The sequence below is a fragment of the Cornus florida genome, unplaced genomic scaffold (genome assembly GCF_030987335.1).
Source record: "Cornus florida cultivar Cherokee Brave unplaced genomic scaffold, ASM3098733v1 CherokeeBrave_3.0.0_Hap2_Chr06, whole genome shotgun sequence".
NCBI lineage: Eukaryota > Viridiplantae > Streptophyta > Magnoliopsida > Cornales > Cornaceae > Cornus > Cornus florida.
The window spans coordinates 69,009,133-69,020,504 of NW_026775576.1; the positions used below are offsets into that span (position 1 = coordinate 69,009,133).

Here is an 11,372-nt window from a genome sequence, read left to right on the forward strand (position 1 = left end):
TGATGCATGGAATAATTAATTGTTTATTATTATTATTCATGCATTGGATCCATGATATTTATTTAAATGACTTGATTTATATTAATTAAATTATGAAAATTAATTAGATTTGATTACTAATTAATTTGAGGGTACTTATTGGGAAACGAAAAATTATTTTTGTAAATTATTTTTTAAGTTTGCCTTAAGTTAAATATTAGTGAATCATTTAAAGTCCAAATATTTTCTAAATTTAATTGGATTAAAATCAAGACGTTTTGTATGCATCATATCATGTATTTGAATAAAATGAAAACCCTAATTATGAACGATTAAAATTTGAGTGGGAGCGGTGATTTTTATACATTACCCCATGGCCTTCGTTATTAAAACCATTATAATTAAATTTTCAAAAATAAGGCCCCACGCATAATTTGAAGAGTCTTAATATTACAAGAATGGTTGTCTCATGAAAATTAAAATATTAAATGTTCATTGTAATTAGATCTTTAAAAATAAGGCCCTACGCATGATTTAAAGAGTCTAGATTATAATGACAAGATATTTAATGTTTTATTTTTCGTTAGAGCATTAATAATGTTATACACTCAATCTAAAATCAATAGTGTTAGCTCCCCAACGGAGTGGTTTACACTAGGTGATTTTAGAAAGGCTAAACATAATCGGGAATCATTTCATATAGATAGATAAGGCATTGTCTTAAGAGATATGGAGATGATGGGATTTGCTCGCCAATAGTAATAATGAACTTCGCCAATCGAATAAGTTATTGGCGTATTGGCTATCTGATTTTTCATGCAGTGGTTAAGGGACCCACATATTATTATGGAAGTGCTCACCTAATAGCAAATGAATCTTAACAATGGTAATAATGAACTCCTCCAACATGATAAGTTATTGACGTATTGATTGTGTGATTTATTATGCTATGGAGTTGAGGGACCCGCATTAATTAAAAGGGATTGTGTACCAATAATGATAATGATCTTTTATTCTATTGAGATTTATTATATTATATGTTTAACAAACTCATTTTAATTTTAAATATGCATGATAGTATTAATAATTCACCTTGCATATTGTATGAATGCATTTATATTCAGATTAATTATGTCTAATCCATTTTATCTGCTTGCTAACATATTCAATGTATGTAAACCTCATTTATAATAACTGGAAAAGGAATTTAGATATTTTATTCATAACGTAGTGGTACAAAATGTATTTATTACTCCTAACCCTAATCCTTTTTACTTTAAGATACCCAAGAGAACATTAATGCTTTTAATAAATGAAATAAGGCAAACGATATGACTTGGTGCAATATTTTAGAGTTTATCTCGAATACGCTCCCAAGCTAACATTTACATTATTTTATTTTCTTCAAGCATCATGTTAAATGTCAATAACATGTTTTGGTGAGATTAGATAGAAAGTATGCCAAAGTACTATATCAAACTTGAATACCATCAAGATAGGCTAAGGAACTCCAGTATGAGATCAAATTTTGGAAAATGATTGTTTATTATTTAAAAATTAGCTGGAGATCAATAGGGCTGACTTGGGTGGTAAGTTTCAAATTGACATAATTATTGCTTTGTTACCAAACTGGTTCGGCTCTTTCAGAGTAAACTAAATAAAGAATCAGTTTGAGTTCACACTCGCTGATATTCTTATAGAATTGGTAACAGATGAAGAGATAATCAAAAGTATGGATGTTCCTATCTATCTAACCTAGTCTATACCATCTTTTTTTAGGCCCAAGTGGAAGAGCAAAGTAAAGAAGAAGGATGATAATAGGATTAGGCTAGCACAAAACATGGGTATTCAAAAAGGTTAAAGGGAATAAGGCAGTGTATGTTGTGGGCAAAGAAAACTGTTTCTTTTGTCGCTAACTAAGACACTAAAGGACGAACTGTCTAAGCAATGACGTGACATATGAAAATATATATTTACTCATTGAGCCATGTTATGTGGTTGCATCTATTAATTCCTGATAGATAGATTCTGGAGCCACTAAACATGTTTGCAATTCATTGTAAGGATTTCAGGAATCTAGAAGCTTTGATGATATGGATATATATTTATCTTTTAACCTGATGCCAAGGTTGTAGTTAAGTCAGTGGGAGTATTACATCTGAAATTAGGGAGTATGAGGATATTAGTATTAGAGAACTATCTTTATGCACAGAAGTTAGACGCAATCTAATTCTTGTTTCATTTGTGATTTATAAAAACTGTATAGTTATTTTGTAAAACTGGTTTTATAAAATTGAATAGATATGCGATTGCTTCTGGTGCATTGAAAGATGGTTAATGCACTATAATCACAAACTCTTAAGATTTGCAGGATGTAGAAACTAATGTTGCATCTTCTAGATTGAATGTTAAGAGAAAAATTGTTATTCCTGACTCATTGTATTTTTAGTGTCTATTTTTGGGTTGTAATCAGTCAAAATGAGATTCAAAGATTGGTCAAAGAAAGTTTATTACCTAGTGAGGCAAAGGAGCCTAAACCAAACTTGTGAATATTGTTTTGAAAGATAGATAACTCTAAGGGCTTAATCAGCCAAATGAAATAGACATAAAGAATAATTGGAGTCGGTACACACAGACACGTGTAATCTTATAAACATCCAAGCAAGATTACTCACATTTTGGATAAATTTATCTGATGCGACACGAGTCTTAAACTTTTGGTACATTCTGAAAGTGTCAAGATTGATGTGGAGCACAGATTAGGTAAACTTATCAAAACAATCCGATCTGATCGTGGATATGAGTATTTCTTGGGATAGTGCAAAGACTATATGGTCAATGAGGGTGTGGTGTACCAGGTTTTCCGCAATTGACGCTAAATGGATTTAGGTGTCAAAAATGAATAACAGAATTCCACTTAACATAGTTAGATCTATGATCTGTTATGCTATATTATCTCTTTCATTTTATAGTTTAGCTTTGACGATATCAATGCATATTATGAATTGTATTTCATCTTAGTCTGTCTTAAAGATACCGTTGAACTGTGTTTTTGACTAAATCTTAGTTTGAATCACATGCACATATGGGGTAGTTTTGCACATGTGCGTTTGATATGGATAAGTAAGTTGGAAACAAATCATACGCACGATAGATTTGATAGCTATTCTAAAAGTCACTAGGACGGATTATTTTACGATCTCAATGATAAAAGTTGATTGTTTACACTCACTGTTTATCAGGAGAATCATATTATGAATCACATACCTAGTAGCATAATGTTAGAGAATATGGTATGAGTACCAGATGTACCACATATGAACACACTTATTATAGAGATTAAGAATTATAGATGAATTCCCTATTTGAAGATGCAAGAAACTCCTTCTATTCTTTCTCTCTCTAGAATTCTTACACCTCAACCCGAATCAAGATCCTCCTCCTCTTCATTCCAACTCCTATTTATAGATACTTACCAGATATTTACAAGATATTTACAAGATATTTACTAATTGCTGGACCTGGGCCTGGGCCTCAGTAAGCCCTGGTCACTCTTAATGGGCTTGCTCCCGCTCGGCCCATATGGCAGTGTCTTTTTATGGGCTGACCCAGCTGTTCGGACTGAAGGTTGTGTTTCGCGAGTCGGACCTGGCCCATGTCATCCAGGGCCTCCTCAACTGCCCCCATAATTGCCCCTTATTTAATAAGGGGTAATTATTGATGGCGTCTCATCATGACGCTGACGGCTCGAGGTAACCACGTGGGGGAGCGAACGGTCAGATCCAGAATCAATGTTCCGGGGTTCGAGGGATTTCTTGCCTTCCCGACGCTTCGGCCCTCGGGCCCCCTTGCCTATATAATGCTCTCGAATTCTACTTCACTTCCCTTTACCGTCTCCATCATCAGCCAAATCTCCCTCTTTCTAGAACTGTGCTAAGCCTTTTCCGGTGAAATCCTTCGAGAGTCATTCTCCCAGCGATCTTGCAGTCCTCCGAGGTTAGTTTCGTTCTTTTTACTTTCGGCAGGCTTCCATTTTCCCTCTTTTAGATTCTTCTTGCACCTCCACCATGGTTGTAGATCTGGGTGTTCTTCGTATGAGACTTAGACTTCCTGACAACATCGTAGTTAGGGTTTGCCCCCAAGACGTTAATATTACGACCGGCGCCGGCCTCCTGCCCGGCGAAGTCTTATTCACAAACCTTCAACTGAATGTTGTTAGGTTCCCTCTGCACCCTTTCTTTAGTTACGTCTTCAACAGATTGGGGATATCCCCTCTGCAGGCCAACCCCAACTTCTTTAGGATCATATCTGTTATGCTCTTATTGATGCGTGACAGAAATCTGGACCTTGACCTCATAGACCTCCTTCTGTGCTATAAGGTCAGTAAGATCCGTACTAACGAGCCCTTCTACCACCTCTACCCGTTCGAGAAGATGTCCATATGCACTGACACAATAAAATCTGAAAAGGGTTGGAGGGATAGCATAGTGGGTATTAGTGGGGCTTGGTCTTCGCCGGCTGCAGAGGATTACCCAATCCCGAGCGCCTTTGGCGTCTGCTCTGTCTCTTCCTATAAAAAATTCAAATCCCATAAACACGACTGCCCCTGTGAAACATGCGTTCCTCGTTTTTGCACTTACTTATGCCGCTCCCTGGGAATACCTTGTGATGACTTGAGCTACAGTGTTTGCAGGGATAGGATTAACTACTTGAAGAGATACGTTCTGAACGATATTCCTTCCTGCTCAGATCTCCTCACTTCAGACAACCTCTTTGCGCTCTCATCACTCGGCTACAATATGAGCAGACTGCAGATTCCCTCTTTTGGCAGGAGGAAAAATACTCCCCCAGTCATTCCTGCTGCTGGGGCGACCTCCTCTCCAGCGTCGGCTTCTTCTTCAGCCACCATATCTGACACTGTCCCGAGCGCAGTGGCTACTAACCCTGCTGCCAGCGCCCCTGCGGCCAACCAGAACGCGCCCTCCCCAGCTACCATAGCTCCTGCTGCTGCGGGGGGCGGTCGGGACAAAGAGCGAGGCAAAAGGCCTCATCCTGACAGTGAGATCGACCCTGAGGAGGAGCCTCTTATTAGAAGGACCCGAGTCTCTGGGCCGGGTACTCTCTTGCACCGAGCGATCAGAGCTCCTTCTCACTCTGGGCCTCCTGCAGCTGGTGGCTCTGCTTCTGCTTCAGGCCCCCCTTCTATCCCTAGCTTGCCGCCATGGGCCCCTCGGTACACTCGAACGGATGGGACGTTCGTGAAACCGAACGAGACCATGCTGAAGGATGGCCAGACCGCTATGGCCTACTACAGGAGCATGTGGACTCCGAAGGACATTGAGGCGGCAAAGGGCCTTTCCCAGAAGGACGTGTTCAGTCGCTTTCCCCAATCTGCTATGGAGGTGACTTTTATTTTCTAACTCATGAATTCTCTTATATTACTTGGTCTTGCCTTCTCCCGTTCTGACTATTGGTTTAACCGTTCTTATTGTGCACCTATGCAGACATTGTTTGGGATGATGGCCATGCAGAAGCAGGTGGAAATGGGGAACGCCAGGGCCCGAAAGTATTCTGACAGCCTGGAGGTGGCTAATAAAGAGAACGACCTCCTTGCCATGAAGAATACCGAGGTGCTGGTTCGGCTTGACAAAGCCGAGCAAGAGAGAGATGTCCTGAAAAAGGAGAATGATTCCCTTCAGGATGAGAAGGACGCCCTCCAGCTCGAGAAGAGCGTCTGGCAGACTGAGCAGGAATCACTCAGAGAAGAGAAGGCAGAACTCCAACGTCTTCTAGCTGATGAACAGTCTGCTCGGATGGCTTTTGAAAAAAGAGCTCTGGACGAGCGTACCGCTCTGATCGACGCTATCAGCAGAGTGGGTGGTGGGATGCTGGCCCTTCATGCTCGGTTCTCCAGGGTCGGTGCTCTTCGGTATGCTCAAGGATTCCGGGAAGGCTTCGCCGACCGGGTTCCGGATGAGGGACAGACCAGCTCCACTCCGGATGAGGTAGACAAGGATCTGGGGATCGAGCCTCTGGGGGTCTATGTCGACCCAGAACCCACCGAAGCGGAGCGTATATTTGATGAGTGCCAGGACATCGCATCCTCAAGGATCATCACAGCTCCTCCTACCGCTCTGCCACTGACCGCTCCCCATTCGTCAACCGTGGCTCCCTCTGTAGCCACTGCTGACGCTGAACCCCAGCCGAACGACTCAGTTATTCACCTGGATTCCCCACCTCATGAAGGTGAGGCGGCTGATGGGGCCGAGGAGGCGAGTCGGCAGGACCAGGATGCTGTTGGTACTGAGGCGTCTAGCTAGGGCTCTTTCGAATTCTTCCAGTTCATATCTTCTTGTAATGATGGACACCTCTCTTTTGTAAACTAAATGTTCAATATTAATGAAATGGCCGAACTCTTTTTCTCTATGTGTTGTGCTCTGTTCAGCTTATCTTCAGTACATATATATCTTTTCTCTCTTTTTCTTTTTACATTAGTTTTGCTGTGTGTTTGTACGGCAAGTGCCTGGCGCTCGGCTAGAATGCCACTTGCCACTTGGCTTTAAATTTTTAGCAAGTGTCTGGCGTTCGGCTTATAGTGCCAGCTGCCACTTATCTTGCTTAAGTGCCTGGCGCTCGGCTAGAATGCCACTTGCCACTTGGCTTTAAATTTTTAGCAAGTGTCTGGCGTTCGGCTTATAGTGCCAGCTGCCACTTATCTTGCTTAAGTGCCTGGCGCTCGGCTAGAATGCCACTTGCCACTTGGCTTTAAATTTTTAGCAAGTGTCTGGCGTTCGGCTTATAGTGCCAGCTGCCCCTTATCTTGCTTAAGTGCCTGGCGCTCGGCTAGAATGCCACTTGCCACTTGGCTTTAAATTTTTAGCAAGTGTCTGGCGTTCGGCTTATAGTGCCAGCTGCCACTTATCTTGCTTAAGTGCCTGGCGCTCGGCTAGAATGCCACTTGCCACTTGGCTTTAAATTTTTAGCAAGTGTCTGGCGTTCGGCTTATAGTGCCAGCTGCCACTTATCTTGCTTAGTGCCTGGCGCTCGGCTAGAATGCCACTTGCCACTTGGCTTTAAATTTTTAGCAAGTGTCTGGCGTTCGGCTTATAGTGCCAGCTGCCACTTATCTTGCTTAAGTGCCTGGCGCTCGGCTAGAATGCCACTTGCCACTTGGCTTTAAATTTTTAGCAAGTGTCTGGCGTTCGGCTTATAGTGCCAGCTGCCACTTATCTTGCTTAGTGCCTGGCGCTCGGCTAGAATGCCACTTGCCACTTGGCTTTAAATTTTTAGCAAGTGTCTGGCGTTCGGCTTATAGTGCCAGCTGCCACTTATCTTGCTTAAGTGCCTGGCGCTCGGCTAGAATGCCACTTGCCACTTGGCTTTAAATTTTCATAGTAGACCATTGGAAAAGAAAATTCTTCTCTTCTTTTTTGTAAATTCCGGTAACTTGCTCATTCATATGTATTTGATTAACAACAAATAACATCCAATTAAAACCAGAACTTTGCTTCTATTGATAGTACCTCTTCAGAGACGTGGCGTTCCAGGGCTTGCTGACCAACTTTCCCGCCATGGTTTCCAACGTATATGCCCCTTTGCCAATGACTTCTGCAATTCTGTATGGGCCTTCCCAGGGTGGCATCATTTTTTTGACCATCCCCACCTTTCTTTTCAGAACCAGATCGCCCGGGGCAAAATCCCTGTGTTTTACTCTCTTATTGTGACTATTCGCCAGCACTTGCTGATACGATGCTAGCCTTATAGCCGCTGCGTCCCTCCTTTCGTCTATCATGTCGAGGTTCAATCTTAACATCTTGTCGTTCTGATCTCGACTCCATGCTAAGCTTCTGATAGTGGGGACTAAATGCTCAACCGGTATAACTGCTTCGGTACCATACGCCATCGCGAACGGGCTCTCCCCAGTCGGCCGCCTTGGGGTGGTTCTGTAAGCCCATAGAACGTTCGGGAGTTCATCCAACCACTTCCCCTTATGATCTTCCAGCTTCTTCTTAATGCAGGCGAAAATGGTTCTGTTTGTGATTTCTGCTTGTCCGTTAGCCTGAGGATGACTTACTGCAGCCAACTTCTGGTTGATTCCATACTCCTCCAGCAGCTTTCTTACTTGCCTGCTGTCGAGGTTTGTGCCATTGTCCATGACTATTGTTCTGGGAACACCGAAGCGGCAGATAATGTTGTTCCAGATAAATCGTCTCACCTGAGTCTGAGTCACGCTAGGATACGGTTCTGCCTCCACCCATTTAGTGAAATAATCCGTGGCCAGTAACACATACTTGTTCTGAGCTCTTGCAGTTGGCAGAGGACCGACCACATCCATCCCCCATTGCGCGAAAGGCCACGGCGAGGCCATTACGTGCAATTCTTCAGGTGGTTGGTGGATCATTGGTCCATATCGTTGGCACTTATCGCACCTTCGAGAGAACTCCTCCGCATCTCTTGACATGTTTGGCCAAAAATACCCTTGTGTCATTGCTTTATGCGCTAACGATCTTCCCCCAGAATGATTGCCACACACACCCTCATGAATAGCTCGCAATACCTGCTGCGATTCCGCGGGGGTGACACATTTCAAGTACGGGCCAGAATAGGACCTTCTGTACAGCTGGTTCCGCACGATGGCGTACTTGGCAGCATTCTTTTTGAGTTTCCTAGCTTCATCCCTTTGCATAGGCAAAATGCCATCTCGAATATAGGTAATGATTGGGTCAATCCAACTCGGTTCATACGGTATGACGTTGACTTGCCAAGGGTCCGAGACCATCGGTTCTTCGAAAATGGACGGCTGGGTCACTATTCCCACTGGAATCACCCTCGCCAATGTTTCACCGCAACTTGAAGCACTGCATGCTAAACGGTCTGCATCTGCATTCTGTTCCCTCGGCAACTGTATGAATTCAATCTTTGCAAAGTCTTTGGCTCTACGCAGAACGGCAGAACGGTATGCCCCCATCATGTCATCCTTGGTTGCGTACTCACCATTTACCTGCCGAACAATCAGCTGCGAGTCACTATACACTGTTAAACTTTTGATCTGTAGCTCTTTGGCCAACTTTAATCCATTTAGCAACGCCTCGTATTCCGCTTCATTATTGGTGGCTCGGAACTCAAGTCTGAGTGCTTGGCTCAAGGAAGTACCCTCTGGGGTTTGCAGTTTGATCCCAATCCCAGCCCCCGTCTGGTTAGAGGAGCCATCCACAAAAAGTTTCCAAGAGCCGCTTCTAAGGTCCTCTTCCGTATCTTCGGCATCACATTCTAGTAGGAAATCGGCCACCGCTTGCCCTTTAATAGCTGTTCTCGGCTCGTACGTTATGTCAAATGAACTCAACTCTATGGCCCACTTTGTCATTCTGCCCGAGAGCTCTGGCTTGTGCATGAGCGTTCTGATTGGGAAAGTTGTTAGAACAGCTATGGGGTGGGATTCAAAATAATGCCTTAACTTTCTTTTTGCATTTACAAGTGCAAGTACCACCCGTTCGGCCTTTGAGTATCTTTTTTCTGCCTCCATCAGTGTTTTGCTTACATAAAATACTGGGTATTGCACCCCTTCCTTGCAACGAATCAGAACGGCACTCGTCGCGACACCAGATACTCCAAGATATAGAAATAACTTTTCTTCCGGTTCTGGGGCGGACAGGACTGGCGGATTCTGCATATATTGCTTCAAATGAGTCAATGCCTGTCGTTGCTCATCCCCCCAGACCTGCCTTCCATGGCTCCGAATCGTGTCAAAGAATGGTTTGCAGTGGTCTGACAACTTTGAAATAAATCGACTTAATGCAGCTATTCGTCCTGTTAGGGCTTGCACCTCTCTGATCGTCTTTGGCTCGGCATTCTTAATCAAAGCCTCTGCTTGAGCGGGGCTAACTTCGATGCCCCTGCGGTTGACCACGTGTCCCAGAAACTGCCCGGAACTTACACCGAACGAGCACTTGGTCGGATTGAGCCTCATCCCATATCGCTTTAGTACATCAAATACCTCTTGCAGATGCTTCAGATGATCATCCTTTTTCCTACTTTTCACCACCATGTCATCAATGTAGGCTTCGACTTTGATTCTTAAAAACTTTGCTGACAAGTCGTTGATAAGTTGCTCCCGCATTCTTTAATCCAAAAGGCATAACCTTGTAGCAGTACGTTCCTCGCTCGGTGACAAAAGAAGTTTTTTCTTCATCTGCGGGGTCCATAGGAATCTGATTATAACCTGAATATGCGTCCAGAAAGGTTAAACGCTCATACCCCGTGGTGGCATCCACCATTTGATCAATCTTAGGCAACGGGAAACTGTCCTTCGGGCAGGCTTTGTTTAAATTGGTGAAATCAATGCATACGCGCCATTTCCCATTTTTCTTCTGCACCACAACGACGTTGGACAACCACTCAGGGTAGTGCACCTCTCTGATAAATCCCGCATCAAGCAGCCTATCAACTTCTTCCGTTATGATCTGATTGCGTTCTGGAGCAAATCTTCGCTGCTTCTGTTTCACTGGTTTGAAATTAGGATTGACATTCAGGGAATGACAGGAGACGGAAGGACTAATTCCAGGCATGTCGAGATGACTCCAGGCAAATACGTCGACATTGTGGGATAAGAAATCCACTAGCTCTTGCTGCTCTTCTCTGGTCAGTCTTATACCCACTCTGGTAGTTCGTTCTGGCCTGGACTGATCGATCTGCACATCTAGAAGGGGCTCCTCGGTCAAGTCGGCTGACTCCTCCACCCTATTCTGCTCGAGTGGAGGTTCCTGTAATTGCTATCTGGGGCTTGTCGACCGGACGGGCGCCTTTCCCTTCCCTGCATGCTTTAGTGTGACGGAATAACACTCTTTGGCTGCGACCTGATCCCCCCGAATGTCTATCACTTTATCTCCATCGGGCCCGAGGCACCTCATGACCTGATGCAGAGTTGAGGGTACACCTCGGACTCTGTGAATCCATCCTCTTCCCATCAGGAGATTATACGAGGGGTGAATTTCCACAACCACAAAAGTTTCCATAAGAGCTCGCTCTGCAGCTTGAACTTCTACTTCCACCATCCCGACGGGTTCCACCCTCTTCCCATCGAACCCTAATAAGGGATTTCCGGTGGGCTTGAGCCTCTCTGGTTTAATGTCGAGCCTGTCAAACGTGTCCCTCGGCATAACATTCGCACTGCTCCCAGGATCGATCAGAACTCTGCGCACCAAGCACTCTGCCACTGTCAAACTGACTACCAACGGGTCGTCATGAGGCAGTTGGACACGCTGCAGGTCTGTCCAGTCGAACTTTATCTGCATTGACGGGCTCTGTTGGTGTAGAGTGGTCACATTGCCGACCCTTTTCTTCATCTGCGCCTGCCGCAGGCGCACCCGTAGCAGCTCATCTGGCTCTTCACTAGG

At 44.1% G+C, this 11,372-nt stretch overlaps 1 protein-coding gene across 1 annotated transcript; it reads left to right on the forward strand.

Moving 5' to 3' along the window:
* The first annotated feature begins 5,202 nt into the window (after positions 1–5,202).
* On the forward strand, positions 5,203–6,299 carry LOC132314281 (uncharacterized). The gene is made up of 2 exons (XM_059813157.1): positions 5,203–5,381; positions 5,484–6,299. The coding sequence occupies exons 1-2, from the start codon at positions 5,256–5,258 to the stop codon at positions 6,297–6,299; spliced, it is 942 nt and encodes a 313-aa protein (XP_059669140.1). The 5' UTR covers positions 5,203–5,255.
* Positions 6,300–11,372: the final 5,073 nt, after the last annotated feature.

Bases quoted from the DNA above. Each gene is read 5' to 3' on its own strand.
- LOC132314281 (XM_059813157.1), top strand. From the start codon at position 5,256: ATGCTGAAGGATGGCCAGACCGCTATGGCCTACTACAGGAGCATGTGG. The intron at 5,382-5,483 runs GTGACTTTTATT...GCACCTATGCAG, and splicing joins TTCCCCAATCTGCTATGGAG to ACATTGTTTGGGATGATGGC.